Consider the following 26,251-nt stretch of genomic DNA (forward strand, 5'->3'; position numbering starts at 1 on the left):
CATTCATGTTTCTGTCAGTAGAGGTCAGTGTAAGCACGCGCAACTAATGCAGGAGCTAAGCAGCCATGTAAACTTCGTTTACAAACTACACTAGCGCTATATAACGACATTTAAAGATGTCCCAAACATTACATCTGACATAAATGAGCTGTTCTGAGATCCAGCCATGGATATGTTTAATAAAGTGACGGCTTTTTTGCAGCAGGCTTTGGAAACGGTAAGTACAACTGACTTTAGAATATCTTAGCTGCTAGCTTAGCATTGTTAACATAACAAACTCCGGAGAACTGTTGGACGACCCTTTAAAACTTAAGAAATGTAGCATTTAAGTTTATTTTATCAATTGTTATAACTAAATGTGTAAATTAATAGATTGCCAATGGGTTGTCACGCAGTTTGAACTTCGTATAAAGAAGTTCGATGTTTGTCTTTAGTTTAGCTTGGGTGCTACTTTGATTACAGTGCAGTATTATTGAATCTCACAGACTTGGTTTACTTACTATATCCATGGAAAGGGCATTTGAGCAATTATGTATAGCTATCATGAAATTAAGTGTCTGATACAGTGTTGACTTCGTCTTGGAGAGTTGTTCACGTGGAAGGTGCATATTCCTGTAGGTCTGAACAAGTTTGAGAGTCCGTAAAACCACCACAGAAAAAGTCTTGAGGGACTTGCAGGAGTACAACATGCATTTACACCACATGCTCACACTTATCGTCTTTGAAAAATATTGTGGTACTGAATGATGACCATATTTATGTAACGTATTACAATGTTCAGAAGTACCATAGTACATTTTAGTGAGTGATATTACAGCTGTGAATCAAATAAAGTAGTCTATGTGGAAATAAAATGTATTTGTTTCTTCTCTGTTTTTATAGCATGAGCCTTCGATAAACCTGCTGGACTCTTTTGTGGATCACTGGAAAGCAATAACCAACTACTACATTGAAACTACTGGTAAGACCGTAATTGACCCTTCGCAAGCAGTTTGATTGACAGGCGATCTGACCATTGGACCAATCATAACCGATATCTGGTCCCCCGGGACTGACCGCCATTTTGTCCGACAAACAAACCAGTCCGACAAGCCTGGCGTAGTAGAGCTTTGGTGATTAATGTGAAAAAATAGCTTTTTAATTATTGTAATAGTAAACGGAGATATACAGGTACATCTCAAAAAAATTGAATATCGTGAAAAAGGTCAATATTTTTTGTCACTCATTTCATAAAGTGAAACCCATATATTATATAGATTCATTACACATTGAGTGAAATATATCAAGCCTTTATTTCTTGAAATGTTGATGATTATGGCTTTCAGATAACGAAAACCCAAAATTCAGTGTCTCAGAAAATTAGAATATTACAGAAGATCAATAATAAAAAGGATATTTTAAACAGAAATGTCAGGCTTCTGAAAAGTATGGTCATTTCTATGCACTCAATACTTAGTTGGGCCTCCTTTTGCATGAATTACTGCATCAATGCGGCGTGGCATGGAGTCAATCAGCCTGTAGCACTGCTCAGGTGTAATGGAAGCCCAGGTGGCTTTGATAGCGGCCTTTTGGTCATCTGCATTGTTGGGTCTGTTGTCTCTCACATAGATTCTCTGTGGGGTTCAGGTCAGGCGGTTTTGCTGGCCAATCATGCTCAGCAACACCATGGTCATTGAACCAGCTTTTGGTACCTTTGGCAGTGTGGACAGGTGCCAAGTCCTGCTGGAAAATGAAATCAGCATCTCCATAAAGCTTGTCAGCAGAAGGAAGCATGAAGTGCTCTAAAATTTCCTGGTAGATGGCTGCGTTGACTGTGGACTTCAGAAAACACAGTGGACCAAAGTCATTTTCAGATGAAAGAACATTTTGCATTTCCAAATGAAAATCAGGGTCCCAGAGTCTGGAGGAAGAGAGGAGAGGCACAGAATCCACGTTGCTTGAGGTCCAGTGTAAAGTTTCCACAGTCAGTGATGATGTGGGCTGCCATGTCATCTGCTGGTGTTGGTCCACTGTGTTTTCTGAGGTCCAAGGTCAACGCAGCCATCTACCAGGACATTTTAGAGCACTTCATGCTTCCTTCTGCTGACAAGCTTTATGGAGATGCTGATTTCACTGCCAAAGGTACCAAAAGCTGGTTCAATGACCATGGTGGTACTGTGCTGGATTGGCTAGCAAACCCGCCTGACCTGAACCCCATAGAGAATCTATGTGGTATGGTCAAGAGGAAGATGAGAGACACCAGACCCAACAATGCAGATGACCTGAAGGCCGCTATCAAAGCCACCTGGGCTTCCATTACACCTGAGCAGTGTCACAGACTGATTGCCTCCATGCCACGCCGCATTGATGCAGTAATTCAGGCAAAAGGAGGCCCAACCAAATATTGAGTGCATAGAAATGACCATACTTTTCAGAAGCCTGACATTTCTGTTTAAAATATCCTTTTTATTATTGTTCTTGTGTAATATTCTACTGAATTTTGGGTTTTCATTATCTGTAAGCCATAATCATCAAAATTTCAAGAAATAAAGGCTTGATATATTTCACTCTGTGTAATGAATCTATATAATATATGGGTTTCACTTTCTGAAATGAGTGACAAAAAATATTGACCTTTTTCACGATATTTAATATTTTTTAGATGTACCTGTATGTATATACTGTATATATATATCCAGCTTTAATGGACGTTCACACTTTAACGATAAACGATATCTAAGTTATAACTTTTAAAAATCATTCTAAATGAAGGAGAATAGTTCATATCACAACTAACGTTAACCAATACAGATACGAGTCACAATATTGTTGTTGGAATCATTAATGTACGAATTATAGACGGAAGCATTCGGGAAGTGGTGTTTTGAGGCGGAATATAATACTTATTGATATGTTACTTTCATATTACATGTATGAGCAAGCTGGCAACTTACATATTACATGTATGAGCAAGCTGGCAAGATATGCTTTGCGTCCCTTTGATGTGATGAGCGCACCAAGTTCAGCCTTCAGAGAGCAGCATTTTCAGTGACATTTTAAAGGAAAGACATTTTCAGCAATGAAGTTTCAGGAATGAAGTCTGTACTGTGTTTGTTGTATTTAACACAAATAAAGATTAAGACACTGATGGACTGTTATTCTTTTCTTTACTGAACTAATATTTAAAAGTTTAGTTTTGTTTTCACAAAGAAGGATCACGGCCGAACAAAACTCTGCCCGAAGATACTCTCTCACTCTCTACAAATTTCGGAATAAATATAAACACTTAATACACCACATTTAGGTTAGCTATACATCCATTTGTGTGACAGTAGTAGCCGAGTTTAGAATTAACGTAACGTTATCGTCTGCCGGTGTGGACGCAAATATAGTTATAATTATTGTTACAGTTATCTTAAATACTGAATGTATCCCTCGAATGTATATTGCAGACCTTTCTGTCTGAATTCAGCATGTCGTTTTTCCAGAAATTCTTCATTATTTCCCCAGGGAGTGCACAAATTTACACTGGGAGTGCATGGCTGATACTGGAAGCTTGTTGGACATAGCAACAGGAACGAAGGGGGCGGGGTTTTGCTAAGGGTCGATTACCATGTAAATACAACGGGATGTAACGATTTACCGTGAGCCGGTTGAAAAGCCATTATAATATGCGACAATTGAAGTTAAAATACATGTTTGGAACAGCAGGGGCCGCTGCGTTTACTGCTGATGTTTCTTATAAAATGTGAAAAAAATTCAAGCACAGACAAAGTCAAAGTTTATTTATATTAAATAGACTTTTCTAGTATTCATTTTTTATTTAATTTGGAATTTGTTTCAAAATTGCAATTTAGTTTTGTTATTTGACATAAAATATTTTTTTATTTTACAAAGAAATGTGTAGCATTCAAGAAATAATAAAAGGGAAGTTCATTTCTAATTTGTCTTGACTCATTTTGTAAAAACAAAACGTGAAAAATAGTATCGTGAGATCAGTATTGTGAATCACATCGCATTGTGAGCTGAGTGAATCAAGGAGTGGGTTTTTAAAGCTGTAATATGTAAAAATAATCAAATAAATAAATAACAAAAATAGGTTATTGAACAAGTACATAAAAACGATTTGTTATGTTACGCTTATAATAATGTTTTGTAATTTTACCGGTTTGGTCAGATTTCATGAAAAAAGTAACTTGCAGTTTTTTGTTTCAGACAGAGATGGCGACAGAGAGGCAAAATTACATATTGTTGCTTTAAAATAAAATTGTGTTTGAATCATCTTGATGTGTGATAATTGATGAAAACTCTGTGTTCTTTATGCTTTTTTGCATAGATGAATCTTGTCCAGTGAAGCACACAGACATCCCATGGAGGCTGAAACAGATGCTGGACATCCTTGTGTACGAGGAGAAGCAGGAAGGGGAGGAGACGGGTTCTTGTATGGATTACCTGCTCCAGCATAAAATACTAGAGACACTTTGCACACTGGGTAAAGCACAGGTATGATGACATAAGACAGAGATTGAAGACATGTAGAGTTTAGTGAAATAATGCAGTTACTCTCTTGATCTGTTTTCATGGTTGCAGTATCCTCCAGGGATGAGTCAGCAAGTGATGCTGTTTTTCTCTAAACTTCTGGGCCAGATCCAAAAACCACTGCTGCATTTAATCAATGTATATCGACCTGTACAGGTAAGACAGTTACCAAGTTGTTTTTCTTTGTAAGTATAATTTTGAGCATCGTAATTGTGTATTAACAATTATTCATCACGAAAAGTTTGGATGTAGGGGTGCACGGTTAATCCCGATGTTCAATAAATATCGCATAACCCATCGAGTGTGACTATGATATTGCGATGATTACGATTATTTGTACAGTAGGTACTCAACCAGAATGAGCCTTCCGCCATCTCCGTCTCCGCGGCGGTACTTCTTTAATGTGTGTTGACTCTTGTTTACCGCTGAGTGGCAGTCTATTCACAGATCTTCACTCAGTTGACGCGTCAAACTCATTGCCTCACTCAGCGGACGGGCAAGAGTTAAGACGTTTAGGTGTAAAAGACAAACGCTGTCTACAATATCAAAGTTACAAGTACTTAAATCCACAGGCACTAATAATGATATTTAATACTAGTCATAAATACATAATTTCATTTAACAAGGGTTTACATTTTAAATTTGCTCTATGCATTCAATCAATGCTTTATTCGGTTTGAATCATTTTCAGTATATAAGGAGTGTTTTCATTTAATGCTGGGTTGCATGCAGAGCTTTAATGTTGGTATTCGGATCTTCTCACAGCGCGCAAGCGAGTTTTCTTGTGCATCTTCTTGCACTTAAATTGGCAAGGCTTGAATGAGTGTAGTTTAAACAGCAATGTGCTGTTCAGGTCTCACCTGCACTCGCGCGCTCACAACACCCGGGTGATGAAAGCATAAATGACTGTACAGCATACGTCAATCCTATTGAAATTTGTATACGTTATTTGATTTGTTGTAGGTATTAAATGTGTATCCATCGACAAACACACATTAGCTGAACTTTGTCAGTCTGTTTTATGCATTATAATTTCTAACGAACCATATTATAAATGCGTCGTCAGATTTAAGATGAGCCGTGGTCCAAGCACGTTGTACCGCGTGCCGAACCGTTGGTGGAGAACCGTGCTGTGCAATTTTTTACCGAGAACCGTTACACCCCTAATGTCCTGCATTTGTCTCAATTCTCCGCCTATATCGCTTTTTTGTTATTTTATAAACGTGAATAACTCTTTTTTTTAAATCTTTTTAATCTTTAAAGTTTTAATCTTTAATGTGTTGCCTCCTGTCATGTAATAATGAATTTATCACATTGAATTTCACTGTTTCACAGTACATGTGGTTAAGTACTGAAGGTGCAAACTCTCCCTTTGCGCCTCCTGGCGGAAATTTTGTGAACTAGTTTCACATGTAAATGTCTTTTAACTGCCGCCCTTCCCAAACGGCGGCACTCAACGCGGCGGTAGAGAGCATTCTGGTTGACTACCTACTGTATATGCGCAGCTTGTCCGTAAAGCAAGGCTCTTTGATCAGTAGGAAGTGCAGTGAGTTTCAGGCGCTTATAACTTGCATTTGAAAAAGCAACATCCGTCAAACATCATCATTATAAATATACTTTATTATCATGAAAATACCTGAGAAGGCTTGAAAAACAGTGATAGAAAGATCCCCATAAGCATTTTCCAGAACTACGTGGGGTGTTGTACTTCTATACTGTGTATTTGGAGTTTCTGCATGAGAGCGCCCTCTGGCTTTCAGACGCAGCATTTACATTTATTCGTTTGGCAGACGCTTTTATCCAAAGCGACTTACAAGTAGGAGAGCATACAAACATTTTGTCAACACGCTAAACAGTACTGTACTTAACTGAAGAAGTGTGCAAAAACAATGGTAGTAAATTGCCTAATCATTAATTAACGATTTATGGTGCAGCCCTATTTGGATGAATTTGATTGAAAATCCTATTGTTTGTTTGGACTACTAAAGGAAAGCGTGTGATTTGTCCATCTGGTTGGGCAAAAAGCTCTGGCCCCAAATTCATGATATTGGTTCAACCAATGTTGCTACGAATAGCAGATTGGGATGTACTGTAGAAACTGTGATGATTAAAACCCCATAAAGGCTTTGTGGTAAATTAGCCTTTAAACAGCTGATATAAATTGTTAGTTTCCCAATCTCAAGCTCATTCTTGTGTTCCCTTCTCTAGAAACTCATCCATCTATGTGGACTCCCTGAATCGCAGACGGAAAAAGAGGAATCTCAGTTTTTATTTGCTCTTTGCACTCGAGTGAAGAAAGACCCTTATGTTCTAAACTACATCCTTGAGGTACTCGTTCTGTGCGGTGTATTTGTGTTGACAGTCATATAAACGGCTTTTCTTTTTAAAATCATAATGAACATACAAATCTCCATCACAAAGGTTACCAGAGAGTCTCAGAAACAAAGGTCCAGTTCTACCTCCGAAGAGTCAGTGGAGGAGAGGTGCAGTGGATCTTCTAGTGCAGCGGGGGCGCCCTCCTCCCCTTCTGCCCGGACCGAAGCCCAGCTCTCCAGCATACCTCAGACAGGCATTGTACCAGTACTCATACACTTGGGAAAAAGTCAGGTGAGTCATCATAAAGTAATGGACGACAGGTTTGCTTGTTCAATGTTTGGAAAAAAGTTCTTAAATAATTCAAAATCATTGATAAGCTCCCGAAATGTCATTGGACACCATCAGTGAACGTGCACCTTAGAGTTGATGTCTAAGTGATGAATCACTTATCAATGTTTTTAATAAGACTTTCTCGCTTTCAGAAAAGTCGCATTGCACTCAGAGCCACGGAGAGTTTGTTGCTGCTGGTCAGTTTACTGCAGGAAGATACTGAACAGCTCCTGGCCGAAAGAACGCCAGTATGTCACTTACTCGCACAGAGATTGACTGAACTGTACTGCCTCGTACCCTCAACGCTCGACCCTGCAGACATACACAGCTTGCCCGGCCTACAGTGGAGGTGTGTCTGTTTAATCTGATGTGTCTGTTTAACCCTAAGCACTAGTTTACTAATGCTCTGTTGTTTGTTTGCAGGACTCAGTTTACAGAGGACAGCGCCGAGGACAGTCAGTCGTTCCCTGGCAGCAAGCACGTCTACAGGTTCTTCTGCTTTCTAGACTTTTGCGATCAGATCATCAAAGAAGCACCCAAGGTTTGACAGAGCTATCAACTGTGTTTCTGTTTTATCTGTATAGCTGCATCTGATGAGTTGAGCAAAATTTGAATCCTTAACATATCCTTACAGTTAGTATAGCCATGAAGAGTGTAAGAGTAGTAGTTAGCTAGCAATAGTAGTAGTTAGCTAGCAATGAAGCTAGTGACATTTTTATAATCAGACTTTGTGACCCTTAAATGTGAACAAAATGTATTTTAGCTGTGCTTATATATGTTGTCTATTTATACGCTTTTCCTGTAGGTACTTGCTACTAAAGTGGCCAAAGCAATTCACCACCAGTGGCTTAAAGGAGTCATTGAGCCTCAACTTCTTCAGATGTGAGTATGACACACAGACGACATACCATTGCTGTCTGCTTCCACTACTAGGGGTGTGACAATATACTACTTTTATTACACGGCTCGTTGGAATACTTGATTCTGATTCTGGCCAGTCGCGACATTCCAAGGTTTGTTATTCCTAGATAACAACCTCTCAAACTAATAACACACGGTAACCCGGCCGCAACAAATCATTTTTGACAGGTTTTTTGACAAATTAAATATAAATATGTCTTTTAATAACAAAACCAAATTGAATGTTCGTGACATTTGAACGTGGTTTCTTACCTTAAAACCGAAAGTAAACGGCTTTTCCTCGCGGAAGGTCTGCATTCAGTAAAATTGAACTAATAAAATATTAAAAATTCTGTGTAATAAACGAAATAAGCCCCTCCAGTGTCGGGGCTTGTTTCTGCGATAACAACCGGCTGCCTGTACAGTACATTATCCCTTACATAGATTATAACATTAATAATAAAAATATAAGATCATGTAATCATTTAAGCACCATTTATTCATTTTTTAAGTGTGATTCATTGGTCAAAAAGGGAAAAAAAGCAAAATAATAAAAATTTCAGATCAATTTAATCGTATAATATATATCTATAATAAATATTGTGATAATATCATTGTTGTGAGTTTTTTGTGGCACAATAATACTGTAGTGAAAATCAGATATTTTGTAACACCCTTTTATAGTTTTATTTTCATTGTTTTTGGTCTTAGTCTTGAATTTAGCAGGTCACACTTTAGATTAGGGTCCGTTTCTGACTATTAACTTCTACCTCAATAAACTCCTAGTTTGTTCTTATTAGGTAATTATGTTTAAGTATCCGTTTGTTAAGCCTGACCTCACGCACCATCATATATGGAAGGTCATTTACAGTTTCCGGCTCCATCAGATGCCATAGGCAAACAACAAAAAATGCTGGTATACACTGCTAAAAAACACAATCCTAACCTTTATCTCCATAACAAAATCCCAGATGTCCAGACAGCGGTTCATTTTTACGCTTTATTAAAATATTGATTTCGGAGATTCCGTGAGACCTTAGAGTACACCGTGATGTTACTCGCCAACTGATGAATCATATAAAGCTGATAGATGTTTTCTGTTGGTCTCTGATTGTTCAGGTCAGAGGTTGGGATTCTAGTACACACTGCACTGCTGTCCTGTTCTTTACGTCACACACATTCTCCCGTCCTCCTGGAGGAGCTCGCTCAGTTTCTTTTGGGCAGCGACACACATTGTGAACAGCGAGATGAATCAACTTCACACAACCTCCGTTATTGCCTTATTGAACAGTGCAATCATATTTCAGATGAGGTAACTTCACAGGATTATTTACATGCGCTTTGTTTTGAAACAGTGTATGTTACAGTGTGTGTTTTTTGTTTTTTTTGCTGTTTTAGATCAGCATCACAACGTTGCGTGTGTTCGAGGAGCTTCTAAAGAAATCCAACAGGCACATCTTGACCAATCTGGTGCTTCGGAATCTTGAGATGCGCTGCTATAGGCTGCCAGGATCAGGGTGCGGGGACGAAAGACAAGGAGCTGAAGCAGATGTTTTAGAAGAGACTGAGTAAGTGGAGTGTGTCTTCTAATTGGTGTCTGCGCTTTGAGTAAACTTAGATTTAGCTCTTTAAAGTAACTGTTTTGCGATCTCTTTTAGCGATCTGGAGGAAGATCCCTTCTTCACAGACATGTATGAAGACAGTGGATTCGGTGGTCAAGAGCCTCTCCTCTCTCTGCGCGGTGTTAGAGAAAAGCATAATCCCAGTACACACATACAAGCCGCTGATGTCGTCAACAGGTATCACTACAAAGATTTACTCAGAATGCACTTAAACCTTGTCTACACCGCACACGAGAACCCATTATAAACAGAAATTTTCTCCCCATTGGATGCACCACGATACGACGTGATGATTTCTGTCTTTTGTCACGCAGCTTCTGTGCAGTGTAGACGGGGAGTCAGGATTTGCTGTTCGTTATTAGAGATACGGGTAGATTTTGTGGCTGACACAAGGGGGCGCTGGCAAATATTTGCCACTCCCGAATTAGTTATTAGTCCATATAAAATGCAATTTATGTATTATAAATGCTGAATTTATAAGTTGATTATTTTTATTTTCTTTTTAATTTTATAGCTTTTTGTGTTTAGTGCCTCAAGAGGCAAAAACGTCCCATCTCGTGCAAGAAGTGGGATATGACACGTATGTTCACGATGCAAACAAATTGGTAAGTTAATATGCTAAATATAGAACATCATATAATTTAATTTTTATGTAAGGGATAAGTTACAGGCAGCCGGTTGTTATCGCACGGGCTTATTTTGCGATAACAGTCGGCTGCTTGTACATTATCCCGCTTATTACACGACTACTTACCACATGAGGAAAAAACTGGACATGAAATGCAGTTCATGTTTACTGAATGCAGACCTTCCTCGAAGAAAAGCTGTTTACTTTCGGTTTTAAGGTAAGAAACGACGTTCCGGTGTCACGAACAGGCAATTTGGTTTAATCAATTGTAAATATAATGTCATATATGTTATTAAAAGATTTATTTATATTTAATTTGTCAAAAAATCCTGTCAAAATGATTTGCTGCATCCTGGTTACCGTGTGTTATTAGTTTTGAGAGGTTTTTATCGTGGAATAACGAACCTGGAAATGTCACGACTGGCCAATCAGAATCAAGCATTCCAACGAGCCGTGTAATAAATTCACATAACGTAACACGCATTAATGACATATTAAGTCACATTAATGAGAAAAAGCCGTCAACATACATTTTTTTGTTACTTCAAGTCTGCTTTACAAATAATCTGACATTGAAACTGTCCTCTGTGTCTAGTTTAAAGAATGTTCGGCTCTGTCAATCGAGTGGAACTGGCCGGATTCTGCCAAAGCAACTGAAAGCGCTCCAAATACAGACTTTTATGAAGGACACTTCCTTAAAATGCTGTTCGACAGGATTGCTCGCATACTAGAGCAGGTAAAGCAGTATTGTTAGATCCTCTCCTCTCTACCTAAAAAACAAACAAACAGTATCATGTCAAAAGTTGTCACAGTTTATCATAGTATATCTGCGTTTGTGTACCTCTGCCAGCCATATGAGCTGAATCTGCAGGTGACGTCAGTTCTATCCAGGTTGGCTGTGTTTCCTCATCCTCACTTGCATGAGTACTTACTGGACCCCTACATCAGCCTAAGTCCTGGAGCACGGTCTCTCTTCTCTACTCTGGTCAGGGTAAGAAGCAGTCATACTCAAAGCTGACAGTGAGTGAACTGTAGAGATTGGTTGACTGACTGTTGGTTAACTGAGAGCTGTTTGATGCTAACCTAAAGCTACTATTTGGTACAGATTGTTGTTTTTCCCTGTATGAACAGCAGGATTGATGTCCTGGTAAAACAACAAAAATATTCTAGATATGTTCGAGGAAGCGGTTTAATAGCAGTGCTTTGTGTGGTAGGTGATATGTGAGCTGATGCAGAGGATCCAACACATCCCCAATGTGACAGAGAGACTCATGATCATCAGAAGACAACTGATGGGACAGGAGGAGGAGACAATGTGAGACCTTCACTATACATACTCACAGTACTAAAAGCTGCAGTCTGTACAGGGCTGTGCGAAGAATACATTTTGCAGTGTAGCACGCGTGCGATACATTTTGGCAAGTGCAGTGACAGATCCGCGTGTTTGTGTGAAGTCCGTTTGTGTTACGTTAATCAACGTCTCACCGCTATTTTACTTCATTTTAATCTATTTTGAGAGTGAAACTTGTTTTCCGGCTGCATTAAGTCCATATAACTACTGTAGATGCGGATGCTGAATCCTGCTGTTTACATGTGTCATTGGCTGTTCTGTGTGTGTGAGTGAATGAGCTGCACAGTTGAACATACTACACGCGTGAACACATGAACTTTATCTCTGGAGTTTCTCTGAGAGTTTATTTAGCAAGCATTTCACAGTCTGAGTAAAGCTACAGTCAACCACACTAAAACTCAAACACCTTTCGTGACGACCCGTCAAAATAAAAGTCCCGTTCCTGTAAATCTGTATAGTATTTGCTATAGATAATTGTAGTACCCTTGTAGTAAATTGACAAACTGTTGTAAAACTAGTATACTATAGTAAGATAAAAAATACTATAGTATCTAGGACTTTTACTGCAGTTTACTATAATAAATACTATAGTATTGTATACTACTGTATTTTTATGTGGACAAATATATTACTTTTTTGTAATACAGAACTTAGAAAAATGAAAACTAATTTAGGTAAACTAAAAATGATATGGCCCTAATTTATCCATCTGTATGTAACAATTAATGTCAGTTACCTGCCAATTTGTGTGATAAACTGCACTTGTGTTTTTTTTAAAGATGACAACAGGCGCTTTAAACTTGTGCTACAACTGTTTGACCTGTGTTACAAAATTTTAAACCCCTGTCGCACCAGTGCTAAGTGCAATAAAAGTTAACGTACAGCCCTGCCGTATCTTTTGCTTAAAATATAATAGAAGTCAGTTACTGAGCAAGTACATAAAAAATCAGTGTTGAAAACTTCCCTGATTCACAATGATAAGCTTATAATAATGAATTGTTATTTGGGCTGTCGAGTCGGATTCTGTGGGAAATGTCAGTCATTTCTCACCCCACGAGAAGGACACAAATTTACTTGCAATTTTGTGTTTAAAACTGCAATGGCAAAAATGACAAATTGCAGCTTTAAAGAGAGTTCACTTAAAAAAGAACGTTCAGGCATTCTAAACTTGCCTTGAAACAGGAACTAATACTTGATGACGTGCTTGACATTTAGTTTGGTTCAGAAGATTAAAATGTAGTTTGAGAGTTTTAAGATGCTTTGACAGACTATGAACAACTATGATCTGTTTAAACGTTTTGTTTAAACTTTAGAGTTTTGCATTTTGTGAACCTTCATAAACCACCAGGTGGTAATGTGTAATACTATAAAATCCTGACACTGAATGTATATTGGTGTGTTTTGTTTGTCAGGATGGATCATGCGACACTGTTAAAGGGTGTTATAGTGCTTGAGGAGTTCTGTAAGGAACTGGCTGCAATAGCATTTGTCAAACTTCCCATGGAACAACAGTGAAACAACAATGCCAGAAACCAAAGTATATAAAGAATCAGCACCCGAAGAGCATCTGCTGGATAACTGTCTCCATTTACGGAGAAATAGATTTGGACACAGTGTAGTTCTGTGGCAAAAGATATCCAAATGACGTGTTTAGACGGATGGTACCATGTATACAGTGCAGGTTGCTTTCGCGAGCAGAAACTGTGAAGCTGCTCATTCTCCAAACTTGCACAGGTCAGAAAGCTTCCTATTACATTGCACTTTAAGTGAAATCGATAGGATTAAACAGTCTTTTGAACAATATTTAGGGCTGTTACTCAATTTTTATATACAACTAATCAATCAACCGAGGACTTTGAAGAAATGTTATTCGAGGTTTTGAGCTCACTTCACGCTGTCATTAATGGCATGTTCAGTTGATCTCAAATCAGAACTACACGATTGGATTTTAAGCCATTGCACATTCACTTTTATCTTTTTTAGTGCTATATTGACTGGACTTGTTCATTATGGTGTGTAATTAATTATCTATGCATTATTTATCTTTATAATTTGGTCACCAATTTTTTTAAAAGCATTTTAGTGTGCAATATGTGTGGTTGTCTAGTTGTTTCATCGTCAGCCTTTATTCTCAATATAACTGGAGGTGATATGTGATAGTATTGTGAGATTTTATTACGCAATAATTGCTCTGTGCTGTCACAGCAATAAACTCCTAAAAATGTTTGTTCAGATTTAATTGCATAAAAGGTCTCTGTTGAAAATCTGTAAAGAAATACTGCAACAGATACATTAATCTGATGTAACATCCTTGTTCCCAAATACACAATATGGACAAGTATTGGGACGCCCCGTTCTAATAAACATGTTTGTCTATTCCAGTATTTCCAATACCAGAGAAAAGAGTAGTTTTGGAAGCCTTTTTCCTGTTCTGAAATGACTGTACCCGTGTACACGTCATTGATGGGTTGATGGCCTGAATCAGTCATTTCTTTTTCATTGTTGGTTTTTGCACAAGGGTATTATGGTGGAATAGAAAAAGGCCCTGCTCAAACTGTTGCTATAAAATTAAAACCACACAATTCTCTAGAATGTCATTATATGCTGATTGAGATGCTTTATTCAGATCAATCTCCTCTTCCTCTGCAAACTCCAATAAAGGGTTGAAACAAACCACATCATGTGTTTTCCCAGAAAATCTCCCATTGTGCTGCCCTTCACATGTGTTCATACTTAACTGCTGGATGTTTATTGAAGGTTTGCACTCCTTGTCCAGTGTTGTCATGCAGTGTGATGTTTTTTGGAGACTGCAACAGGAAGTTTATCATCATCACTGCAGTTGTTATCACTGTTTCAAGGATTACCATTGTTGGCAAATATGCTTTGACAGGTGACGTCATGGACGTTGTGTGTATGTTTATTTATTACAGATTGTACAGCAGCATAGGTCATTGTATACAACATACATACTCACCGTTCATTTAAACAAAAATAGTGGTTTGGTGAAAGGTCTAAACTTTAAATTATGAATAACATTTAAGAGTGTGTTTCAAACAAAAAGTAAATTGACCTTCAAGGACAGACATTCATGAGCATTCATAAAAATCATTCTTTCAAGCAGTTACTCCAGCAGCCTGCATTATAGGAAATCACAGTCTTGGGTCGGTTTGTGTTTTTAATTTTTTTCTAAAAAAGTCTTCACCAGGTGGATTAGAGAAAATTTCCATATACAATCAAACCAAAAATTATTCAGACACCAGATATAATTTTTGACATGGGTGCAGGACACTTTATGTAAGTGAGGATAGCTAAATAAACGGTGACATACGCAAAACTTCTTCATACAGTGAAATACCAGTAAAATTGATAGAAAATGATTCAGACACTTTGACCTGACCATGTTTTGCTTTGATTTAACAGCTATTCAACTTAATCCATTACATACCTTTCTATCAAGGTTATCTTACATTATCAAGATGAATTTGTTCTGACATAGTTTAACTCTGAAGTCTTGTCATATTTTATTACCATCTTCTAAACTAAAGCTAATAAACTGTGATAATGTGAGATGTCTGTATAATTTTTGGTTTGACTTTGTCAGCACACTGTAAAAAAATTGTTGGTTCAACTTAAAAAAATAAGTTACCTGGTTGCCTTAAAATTTTGAGTTAATTCAACAAAAATATTAGTTAACTCAAATGAATTTGTCGTGGAGTTGACTAAACTGGTTGAATTAAGTTGAATTAACTCAAAAACTTAAGGTAAATTATTTAAGGTAAAAAAAATTTTTACGGTTATATGCCATTTAAAATAATGTGTTTAGCAAAATCGATATTATTCCATTTAAATTGATCCAAATGGAAAATTCTTTTAGAATTATCTCACCTTCATGCCATCATTCAGCTGAACACCTGTTACATAAAACAACCTGTTGTTACATAAAACAATATCCTGTCTCTTCATAGCTTTATAACGCCATTGTTTGGTGCCCAACTTGTGCCCAAAAAGCAACTCCAGTGGATTAACCCCTTAACATGCACAGGGCCCATGGGTAAGGTGTTTGTTTTAGCATTTCTGCATTTTTATTACCTTTGTTTTGCATTAATATTCAATCAACTACGTAAAAACTATGCATCATTTGAAAGCAAAAACACTCAACATTCATGTTCTGAACTTGTTTTTGAAATCAACACAATGTTTAAAAATGGGGCGCCTATATAAGAGGTTAATAAATCTCTTCAGAAGTGAAAATGGGTTTGTGTAAGAAAAATATTGATATTTCAAACTTTTGTAACTATAACCATTGGCTTCCAGGTAACAGTTGTCCGTGCTTTTACAGGAGAGTCGAGTTCTGATGTTTGATGTATGTGCTTTTGGAAAAAGGTTGGACCCCATTTAGTGTCATTTCAAAGCCAAAAAGAGCCACGTTTTTTTTTTCAGAAATTGCTCACTTAGAATTGCAGTAAGGCAAGTAAATGAGAAAAAATATATATATTTTCATGAACTGTTCCTTTAAATTATTAGTGTCTAAATACCAGCATCCTACAGCATTTTCTTTATATTAAATTCTACATATAATTGGCTGTGGTAAAGTGCAAGCGAAGGACTATTTTGTGAGTGTAGTTCAAGTCAAAGAGTAAAGGGTAAAAGTACAGCCTAGCAGTTAGCCCACATGATTTAAGCACGTCGTGGCACTCATGTTGAAAATGCAAGTTCAGCATCATCATCATCATCATCATAGACTGTGTACAGGCAGAACGGACCCTTCTTTAATCCTCTGTAGCATCTTCGCCCTCAGGCGCTGATTGGTTACCTCGTGCCATCTGTAACAGTCACCGTCCAACGGCGGTGGCCCGCCGGTTTCTGGCCCTCCCTCTGAATATTCCAAAAACACGAGCGTGTTGAAGCAGATGCCATCCGTTTTCCCAAGTACACGCCCGTTGTGCTGCAATCCCAGAATTCCACACATGGTAACGTTTAGCCTGCTGTATGATGAAGACATGCACTCCTTGACCAATCTAAGTACTGCCCATGTGACAGTGCACCTTTTATTTGATATTTTAACAGGAAGATGAGGATTTGAACTGGCATCTTCCCCTTTACTGTTGCTTAGCAACAGCCACAAGCGGTCTTCTTCGCTGCTGTCACCACTGCTAGTGACAAATGTGAGAAGCGGTCTTTGGCAAATAACTTGACATGGTATGTCAACGGGCTTTAACGCTTGGAACCATGGATTCTTCTTATATTTTAATCCAGCGGCGATGAGGGACAGTATGTCACGTCCTCGCAGAGGAAGCGGAGACTCGCGATTCCACCATTGAGCTTGCAGCGACTCTCCATCCGCCTCTGCCGTCGTCTTCAGAGAGCCCCCTGGTGGAGGGAAGACGGTATGACGTCCATGAAGTTCATGTTCTATGTGTAATAATAACCGAGTTGCAAATCGATCATTTAATCTGACCTGTAACTTCAGCAAGAAAGATGAAGCGAACCCACTGTGGCCCTTGTTCTTGAACCAGCAGCATTGTGATTGGCTGACAGTCTATTCCAGCCTCTTCTTTGACCTCTCTCTGTAGCGCCTCTAGAATGCTTTCACCACCCTCCATACGACCAGCAGGGAGGTACCATCTGCCATAACACTCTGTCTTTGCCTCCTGCACCATTAACACCTCCTCCTGTGAAACACAAACAGACAGAGAGGTGCATGAAGAAAATAATGAACAAAGATGATGAACATGCTTTGCATGATGGAGCAAACATCTCACAAATGCTCAGTGTTATTGTACCAAATCTGTGTAGGATACCTAAAACGCATTATATTAACATTGGTAATACATCTTTACCTTTGAGTTGAAGATAACTGCGGCAACGATGTAACACACATCTTTCCTCAGCGTCACCGGCTGCACCTGATCTCTGGCCGAATCCAACTCTCTCACTTCCAGTCCCTCACCCTTTAAAATCTTCTCCACATTCTCCTCCAAGATGTCCAGAGAGTCCATGACGGGATTGCTGTATTATCGCTTTTAACATAATCGATATGATGTTCAAATAATGATTATATCTGAACATTTAGCTGAAAAGATTCTCTCAAGCACACTAATGTGAAGTATGTGGATGGTGATCGTAACAATAACTTTAACCTTATGTATCCAATATGTTATTTGGTATTATACTAACTTGGTAAATGGTATAATTACCATTTAAAAGTTACAGCTAAATTCACTATAATGTAGTAGTTCTCTGGTCAACATGATGACAGTTTGTTACACGTCTGAATTATTGACGCAGGCAGACTGAAGTTCGACAATCATTTATAAGAAGATTAGAACATGACAAACAGAAAACAAACTATACAATAAAAGAAACATAGAATAAGAAAACAGAATGAGGGCATTATACAGGTTCATAAAACTATAAAAAGTTTGTTGAATGATACAAGATCTGAGTGCAGTTTGTTAACTAAAACGTTAATTGGTGTTTCATCTCTTGTAAAAAATACTACAAAAATAGTAAACAAATAAAAACTGCATTTGTGTACATAAAATCTAAATAAAAAATAATTAGATTAATTATAGAACAAGCATTTGGATTCCCTTTAAAAAATCCAAAAATAACTGTTTTGATACTTTAAAAACAGTATTTGAGATAAACAAACAAACAGCTTTCCAAAGATGCCAAGTATACTTTGAACGACCAAATCAAATCTAGTGTCAAAATCAGATCCAAATGTTTTCTTTAAAAAATGTTGACAGTCTTTTTTTTTACCAATGAAACATATCTCGCCGATATGAGGGCTGACAGGTTCAGGAAAGAAAGCTGTTCCTAATCAATATATATTTGTTCACAAACAATATTTCTGAAAAGCTAGGGATGTAACGATTCACCGTGAGCCGGTTGAAAATCGGTTATAATGAGTGACGATTCAATTCGGTTGAGGCTTGAACTGAATCGCAATACATTCTTTGAACAGCAGGGGCCGCTATTTTCACTGCAAACCTAAACGTGGATGCTGATATTTCTTAAATGCAAAAAAATCCAAGAAAAGCACAGACAGTATTAGTTTGTTTATATTAAAGAGACTTTTTCTATTATTAATTTGTTATAAAATCGCAGTTTACTTTTGTTATTTGAAATAAAACATTATTTTATTATGCAAAGAAACGTAAAGCATTTAAGAAATAATGCAAGGGAAGTTGTTCATTTCTAATTTGTTTCAACTCATTTTTTAAAAATAAATCGTGAGTAAATCGTGAATAAATCGCATCGTGAGATCAGAATCGTGAATCGCATCGCATCGTGAGCTGAGTGAATCGTTACATCCCTATGAAAAGCTATAGCTGATTTGCGAAGGCATAATAAATGTATACTAACCTAACAGCAGTCGTCATGAAATAGGAAATGTACTCAAAGCGTCGCCTGTTCGAACTCTCGCGGTATCGCGCGACATCTCGTAAGGGACGGAGGTAAAACTACATTATGTTTTGTCCTTGATATTTCTGAGTCCAGCGTTTCCGAATTCCAAAATGATAGCGAGGCGGACAGTCTACTTTTGTAATAACCAAACAGGGTTGGCTTCGTAGAAGAAACATCTTCATTTCTCGTTCCAACAAGAGTCAGTTTGCTTTATTTTACACTATCCCTAACTAACCCAATTTTGGACTATCTCTAATTCACCTCACCACAACAACAACGGTATATGCGAAAGTGTGTTACTTTTTACGTTACGTTTTGCAATAGAGAGCAACAATCTGGCTAATTATTACAGGCTTAATTAATTAAATGCTTTCTATTGCTATGCCAGTCCATAACAAAGGGTTATACGTCTGGTCAGTGACGCATTCTCGGTTTCGCCCTCTACAGTCTGGGTTCATTGGAGATGCGAGTCTGAGCGAATCTCTTTTAATCCTGAAGTGTCGAACTGAGAAGTAAAACAGCGCCATTTCTCAGTATTACAGACACGTCCGCCAAGCAAGAGTGTCACAATCTCTACAACTAACTTACTGGACAAAGAAGCAATGTAACAAAATGAGCAGGTAGCTGGGAGTATATCTGTTTATTTATCCACGGGAACGTTATGTGGAGAGGGCTCGTTGCCATTGCTTGGAGGACAACGCCTGGATAAGGAAGAGAGCGCAACATTCGCTGTTACGGAGTTACATTACGGATACTTTACAAACATGTTTTATGCATTTTATCCTCGTCTACTTCAAAGCGCCTGTGTGTTGTTGCTGCTGCTTTATGACTGCAGCGGAGGTGAGAGTGATCGCGACACCATTGCGGGTCTTATATTGCCCAACACACTTCTCACAGTATATATGCTTTTCTATTAACTTCACGTCTAGTGCCATATAAGGACTGAATCACAGCGGTTTGTTTACGGTGGTTACATTTACATAAGAGTTGTACTTGTTTTGCTCAGCGGTGATTTCAGGAGCAAAATTATTTGCGCGCACATAGACATGGATTTCATTAGAATTTACGACGTAGTTTCACCTTGTAAGAGTTTTAGCATTTTCAGCTCCTGCATTGATGTTTTAAACTTATATAGATGTGTATTGATGTACATGATGTAAAGGATTGCATGTATCCTCGTTTCGGCCTCTTTGTGTTTGTTTAAGTAGCTTAAGCAGTTTTATAACATGGTATTTGGGCTAATTCAGAATATATGGGTTTGTTTTCACCAATAGCTACTCTTCCTTTGAATCTTCATGGCTCATACAGTAAGGTCAGTGTGAAGTCATGTTTGACTTGAGTGAGTCATTTTTGCCATTCTACAAGTCCATTGTACTGAATTTTCCTCCTGGAGAAGATATATATATATATTTTTAATACAATTGCGAGTAATTTAAAATGATAGATATACAATGCAATAAATATTATGTAGTAAGATGTAACTGATATAAACTATTTTGGGTACGCCTTAAAATAGCTGTGGGTAACCCATAAACAAACTCTGTCTTGTTACTTTTAAATTAGCCGGTTTAACAACACACATCATTTCTAAGAGGTCAGAGCAGGTTGAAATAGCCTATAGGGTCACAACTGAACATCGCAAAACATGAACCAAAATGAGTGCATTTGTAGGTGATCCGCATTAACCACATTTCGGGTTAATGGAACAGTGCACCCAAAAATGAACATTCTGTCATCGTTTATTCACCCTTGAACACATAAGAAGATATTTTGAAGAAAGTGGGAAACCAAACAGCTCTGGGGCACCATAGACAAGACAACCATAGTAGTAGTAATGGTAATATGGAAGTCAATAGTGCCTCAGAACTGTTTGGTTACAAACATTTTTTCAAATATCTTTCTTTGTGTTCAGCAGAATAAAGAACGTTTTGGAACAACTTGAGGGTGAGTAAATGACAAAATGTTCATTTTTGAGAGAACTGTCCCTTTAAGGAAGACACTTAAAGTTATTCAAAGAGGATTGTGTCTGCTAAATGATGACTTACACAAGCCGAAAGCTAAAACTAATTTTAGCTCATCAGGTGTAGAAATAGAGGGGCTCTCATATAAATGTTACCATCCAGATGGTGGAATCTGAGCAAGTTTTTTTGTGGATCTTGTGTAGCACGAGCTGACTGCGATGTGAATGTTTGAAAGACCTTGAGACAAAAAGAGTTTGTGTAAGTGTGTGAGAAACACAGAATGTCGATGCGAGTTCAGAAAAGGGCCCAAAAATATAAAGTGTGGTTTGCATTGAATTGTTCTGTCTTATCTACTCTTCATCCTTGTTGGCAAAATAGCACAGGAAGGCTCATTAAACTAGTTAACAGACGTTGGGGGGGGGTTCCTGAGGCTGTGGCTTCCTGAGCTGTCTCTCCCACAAGCATTATACCTGTGCCAGTGTAGCGCTGTATCCACCTACAAGTGGCACTTGGCAAAGCTCAGCATTGTACTTGATTTCCAACCAGTCAATTGCACTTAATCTATTTATCCATTACAGAAGTGAAATTGATAGAGAATCTACTAATGACTGTCTGTTTTACTGCATAGCTTTTATGATTTGTTGCATGTATGATGGTGCTGATGGGGAGACGGTGTTGTGACGTGACTCTCTGTTTATAGGCTCAGTTTCCAAGCAGACCTCACAGCTATCCTCATATGAGGTGACTGTACCGAGACGTATCAGCAGACAAAGGAGAGATCAGGACGGTGCAGATAAGGTAAAACACACACACACACACGTCTTGCCTACAAATCAAAGCATTGACTAAAGCTTAAGAAATGTAGTACATCCAAATTTCTACCCCTTCTCAAACACAAGGGCTATTTGTTATTTGATCTGTATCTCCTCATCATACTCTCATCCTGTCTTCACCTCTCCATTCTTCGTGACCTATCACTGATTTTGTTCCTCTCATATCTATCGACACCAGTGATAATGCCATAGGAACCATCTGGCAGGGGCACATGTCTGGCAGCGTGGGCATAGTTATTAAAAGTCTGATTCTGTCACAGTCGTGCTGGGCGTAGGGCTCTCCACCTGGCAGAGACACATATCAACAGCATGGCACAAACAAACACAGAGAGCTCCTCTCACCTCCGTGTCATTGAGAAACAGTGGGCAGCTCTGAGTTTGGCAAATGACAAGTGAAAGAGTTTGACTGGAAAAGAGAAGTTGAACTCATGTTGTTTCAACTGTGTATTATTTTCTTTTCTTTTGTTTTTCTTTGTTCACTTTCTTTGTAAAGGAGATTTGCCGAACTAACCGCCATCTCCAAAAAGGGCAAGAAGTTTCCATATGATCGTAAATGAATTCCACACGACTGGTGTGCTAGATTCCTATAATCTTCTGAAGATAGATGAACATAGTTTAGGCTTTTTTCATTCTCTTTTAAATCTCAAAATCTCAAATACCTTATGTTAAAGGTGAAATGAAAAAATTGTATAATATTCAGCACTATAACTTTGTATAAACTGTTACAGTACATATCCTCCCACAACGTCCCTGAATGGGTTTGGTAATGTGTAGATGTGGGCAGTCACTGATGGGCTCATGGTTTCACATAATGTGTTTTGTCATTTGCAGTTTAGTTTCCAAGAACTATAGGGAGGTTTGTGGGTTTTATTTTGAACTGCTGTCTACGTATAGTACTACACACCAAACTCAACAGAGCAAGATAACACCTGTATTCCCTTTAATAATATTGGTTTAATGAGAGGCATAGAGCAAGAAAAATAATAGACAGGTCTCTCAAAACACTGTTGACGTACTTTAAAACAGAAATGATATATGGGGCGCTGATGGAAAATTAAAACCTTTTTTGAATTCATGGTGCATGTTGGTAAAAGCCATCACATCCTGAAACCCGCCCTCATTTTTGATGTAAACAAGCTGTCATGTAATTATTTGCTATACCCTAGTTTTCATAACATTCCAGAGAGGTTTGTGTGCAGTTTACACCATTAGGTCAGCTAGATTTTCTAGGTTTTTTCTTATGTGAAAGCATCTATGAGCCAGAATTGCTCAATTGGGCCACTCTGTCTTCCAGGTTTTAAATCCAAGAACATGTCTTCTGATTTCCCCCTTTTGTAGAGAAACATGTTTTCGGGCCCCACCGGATCCCCACCACCTACATACACCCACATAAAGACACTCATGAAACATCCTTTATCTGCAAACATATCATTTAATGTTTATTGAATTATATTAGTTTGATTTTAATATAGACGGTTTCATCTTAACAAACGTTACTGCACATGCACACTTTTGTGACCCCAACTTACTTTCCGGTACAAATTCACAAACAATAGAGTGTCTGTATATTATTTCTGATAACAATCTAAAGAAACCGAGAAGAACCGTTACTTGGCTAAACTTGTCTCTCCGGTATTTTGAATTTAGACTCCGATACCAAGCTCAGCCGCTAAATGTCAATGTACCAAACGGTTTGTTTAAATGCTAAATGCTACATGACCCATTCAACAAATTTTTTATTTAATAAAATGAACATACAACAAAATTCAACAAATCGTTTATTTAATACAATTATTATACAGTAAAATAATAATATGAACATAAATGAAATAAAATATAAATAGTTATTATTAGACACTAGCCAAACACAACCAAACACAATCAATCAATCGATTTTTATTTATATAGCACATTTAAAAACCACCGAGGCAGACCAAAGTGCTGCACAAACAGATAAAATGACTAAAGCAAGAGTATACCAGTACATTCAGCAACATCATCAAAAATAAGATAAAAATAATCAATTAAGGAACATTAAAAGCAAGAGAAAATAAGTGTGTTTCGAGTCTGGTTTTAAAAATGGAGATCGATGGCGCAATTTTAACATGCAATGGAAGGCTATTCAAGAGTTTCAGGCCAATAGTGGCAAAGGCGCGATCACCTCGAGTTTTAAGTCTTGATCTGAGTAACCCAAGCTCACAAGATCTCAAGGTTCTGGGGGGGAGTGTATGGGAGCAGGAGATCTGTTAAATATTGAGGAGCTAGTTTATTAAGGGCTTTATAAACAAACAATACAATTTTAAAATCAATCCTGTATTTGATAGGAAGCCAGTGCAGTGAGCTTAAGATGGGTGTGACTTGATGGTGCTTGCGCTATCCTGTAAGAAGTTTGGCAGTAGCATTCTGTACTAGCTGAAGACGAGAGATAGAGGACTGAGAGACAACAACATAAAGTGAGTTGCAATAGTCCAGGCGAGATGACACAAATGCATGAATGGGCATTTCGAATTTGTTCATGGATAAAAAGGGCTTAACTTTGGCAAGAAGACGGAGATGATTAAAACAAAATTTAACAATAGCATTAATCTGTTTGTCAAGTTTGAGACTGCTGTCTAGTAAAAAGCCAAAGTTTCTGGCACATTGGGTTTGGTATGGAGAAAGGGAGTCAAGGTTGAAGTTAAAATCACTGATCTCCTTTGGACCAAAATGGATCATTTTAATTAAGATTAAAAAAATTACTTGTCAACCATAGCTTTTGCTCATCTAAGCACCCCAACAGTGGTTGTAGGAATTTTTTGTCATTATGCAGAAATGGGTGGTATATTTGCATGTCATCGGCATATAAGTGAAAGGATACTCCATATTTGTCAAAGATAGAGGCAATAGGAAGCATCTACAAGGGAAACAACACTGGGTCGAGAATTGATCCTTGAGGAACACCACAGCCAAGAGACATGATGGAAGAACTGCAATGTCCTAAGCTAACATTATTGTTTGAAACCGGAAGTTAACTGGGGGTCAGGCGCTCATCCGATGAAACGGTCTATAATATAATTTCATTTGTACACGCAGAGGAAGAGCATAGGTTTTTTAATCAAGCTCTTAACAGTAAGCAGTAGGAAGAATAGAAACTAAATATTATAAAAAAATGCCAACAAACAGCGACATTGTCAGCTGGTGTCTGAAAAAACACTGAAACTGTTTTTACTACTTAGAACAATATCAAATTATTCTGTAGTCTTTTAATAGCACCTGCTTGTCTACTCTACCTGTGACTGTTTTGAACAGTGAGTTGACTTCTTTTCTTTTTTAAAGGTATCGTACTTAATTCAGGCTCAAGGGAAAGAACATGTTGTTATCTTGGAAAGAAATGAGTGAGTATTCTATATCATTTTTCTTTTCATCTCTCTTCTCTCTTATAAATCATCTTATTTACATCCCTTATTTACATTGCCATGTTATATTGTAAGTGACTCGTGTTTGCTCCGTGTAAACTGCTTGTGTAACACACCAAATATACATGTTTATTTTTTTTTAACTCAACACAGCATATTTTTATCTTTGTTCACCACTAACCTTGAACAGAATGGGACAGTGTTTATATTGTTTTTATATCACATTTAATATGACCTTTTTATATGAATGTAATACTTGATCTAGATTAAGCTTGGTTGTCTAATACACAGAGAGGTATGGCTAAGTTAGAACGTCCTGTTTTATAATTAAGTTTAGACACCAAAATGCATTAATGTTCTCAGAAAGAGCTCTTTTTGTGTTTTGTGATATATTTTTGGTCCTTTATACACTACATCATTGCCAAATGAATAGCCAAATGATCATTTTAGATTTGTCATGCGTCTTGAATCGTGCATAGACTGGACATTTAAGTTCACATTCCCAAGAGTGGTATTTCACATAATGTCTCTCATATACTGAGATAAATGTATGATAAAACCCTCCAATACTCTCAACAACACATCTACAGAACATTCTTCATGTTAATATTGACATATTTGAGTGGTAAAAACATTCTCAAAAGCTCAAAAATTCTCAAATTCATTCTTAAAAAAAACAGTTTGTTGAATTTCTAAAGGCCCAGAACTGGGAGACATTTTGGACATGTGCCTTTTAAGAGAACAGCAATGTTCCTCAGACTTGCTTGGCGTATAAACACAAATTTCACATTTTAATAAAATGGAGATGCTGTTTGGCTATAAAGCGCTACATGACTATTGAATTTGATAGTGTATGAGTTTGAAGTTTATGACAGCTAGCTATTCTTTTCTTCTTGAGATGTGACCCGAAGATCAGCTAATCATAAACCTTCTTAAACCTCAGCTAAAAAAATAATATTTTTACATCAAAAACACAAAACAAAC

General features: G+C 37.6%; 3 protein-coding genes across 5 annotated transcripts in view; 2 read left to right on the top strand and 1 right to left on the bottom strand.

The window, feature by feature from the left end:
- Positions 1-38: 38 nt before the first annotated feature.
- Positions 39-14,257, top strand: fhip2b (FHF complex subunit HOOK interacting protein 2B). Its single transcript, XM_057355903.1, has 17 exons — positions 39-217; positions 883-961; positions 4,316-4,482; positions 4,570-4,674; positions 6,727-6,846; positions 6,940-7,125; positions 7,317-7,513; positions 7,588-7,705; positions 7,970-8,046; positions 9,184-9,376; positions 9,463-9,632; positions 9,723-9,863; positions 10,201-10,291; positions 10,910-11,050; positions 11,165-11,305; positions 11,529-11,629; positions 13,078-14,257. The coding sequence occupies exons 1-17, from the start codon at positions 167-169 to the stop codon at positions 13,178-13,180; spliced, it is 2,181 nt and encodes a 726-aa protein (XP_057211886.1). The 5' UTR covers positions 39-166; the 3' UTR covers positions 13,181-14,257.
- Positions 14,258-14,566: 309 nt separating this feature from the next.
- nudt18 (nudix (nucleoside diphosphate linked moiety X)-type motif 18) lies at positions 14,567-19,082 on the bottom strand. The gene is made up of 4 exons (XM_057355904.1): positions 19,037-19,082; positions 17,506-17,685; positions 17,124-17,337; positions 14,567-17,035 (listed from the first exon to the last, which is right to left on the bottom strand). The coding sequence occupies exons 2-4, from the start codon at positions 17,662-17,664 to the stop codon at positions 16,401-16,403; spliced, it is 1,008 nt and encodes a 335-aa protein (XP_057211887.1). The 5' UTR covers positions 17,665-17,685; positions 19,037-19,082; the 3' UTR covers positions 14,567-16,400.
- A 252-nt stretch (positions 19,083-19,334) lies between these two features.
- The window catches only part of adam9 (ADAM metallopeptidase domain 9), a 29,144-nt gene continuing 22,227 nt past the window's right edge, over positions 19,335-26,251 (top strand). For 2 of the 3 annotated variants that reach the window (XM_057355901.1, XM_057355902.1), the window contains exons 1-3: positions 19,335-19,918; positions 21,740-21,837; positions 25,188-25,246. In XM_057355901.1, coding sequence (XP_057211884.1) covers positions 19,843-19,918; positions 21,740-21,837; positions 25,188-25,246 — 233 coding nt within the window. In that variant the 5' untranslated portion in view covers positions 19,335-19,842. The remainder of the gene's footprint in view (positions 19,919-21,739; positions 21,838-25,187; positions 25,247-26,251) is intronic. The other variant, XM_057355900.1, reaches the window with a different exon arrangement.

This window comes from Triplophysa rosa, linkage group LG17 (assembly GCF_024868665.1).
Source record: "Triplophysa rosa linkage group LG17, Trosa_1v2, whole genome shotgun sequence".
In the NCBI taxonomy this organism is placed as follows: Eukaryota; Metazoa; Chordata; class Actinopteri; order Cypriniformes; family Nemacheilidae; genus Triplophysa; species Triplophysa rosa.

What these genes read in the sequence shown, in the direction of transcription:
- fhip2b (XM_057355903.1), top strand. Translation starts at nt 167, where the DNA reads ATGGATATGTTTAATAAAGTGACGGCTTTTTTGCAGCAGGCTTTGGAA. An exon ending in TTCTAAACTACATCCTTGAG is followed by an intron (nt 6,847 to 6,939) that starts GTACTCGTTCTG and finishes TCCATCACAAAG; the next exon opens with GTTACCAGAGAGTCTCAGAA. An exon ending in TCATCAAAGAAGCACCCAAG is followed by an intron (nt 7,706 to 7,969) that starts GTTTGACAGAGC and finishes CTTTTCCTGTAG; the next exon opens with GTACTTGCTACTAAAGTGGC.
- nudt18 (XM_057355904.1), bottom strand. Translation starts at nt 17,664, where the DNA reads ATGGACTCTCTGGACATCTTGGAGGAGAATGTGGAGAAGATTTTAAAG. An exon ending in CAGTTATCTTCAACTCAAAG is followed by an intron (nt 17,338 to 17,505) that starts GTAAAGATGTAT and finishes TGTGTTTCACAG; the next exon opens with GAGGAGGTGTTAATGGTGCA. An exon ending in CTTTCTTGCTGAAGTTACAG is followed by an intron (nt 17,036 to 17,123) that starts GTCAGATTAAAT and finishes TCCCTCCACCAG; the next exon opens with GGGGCTCTCTGAAGACGACG.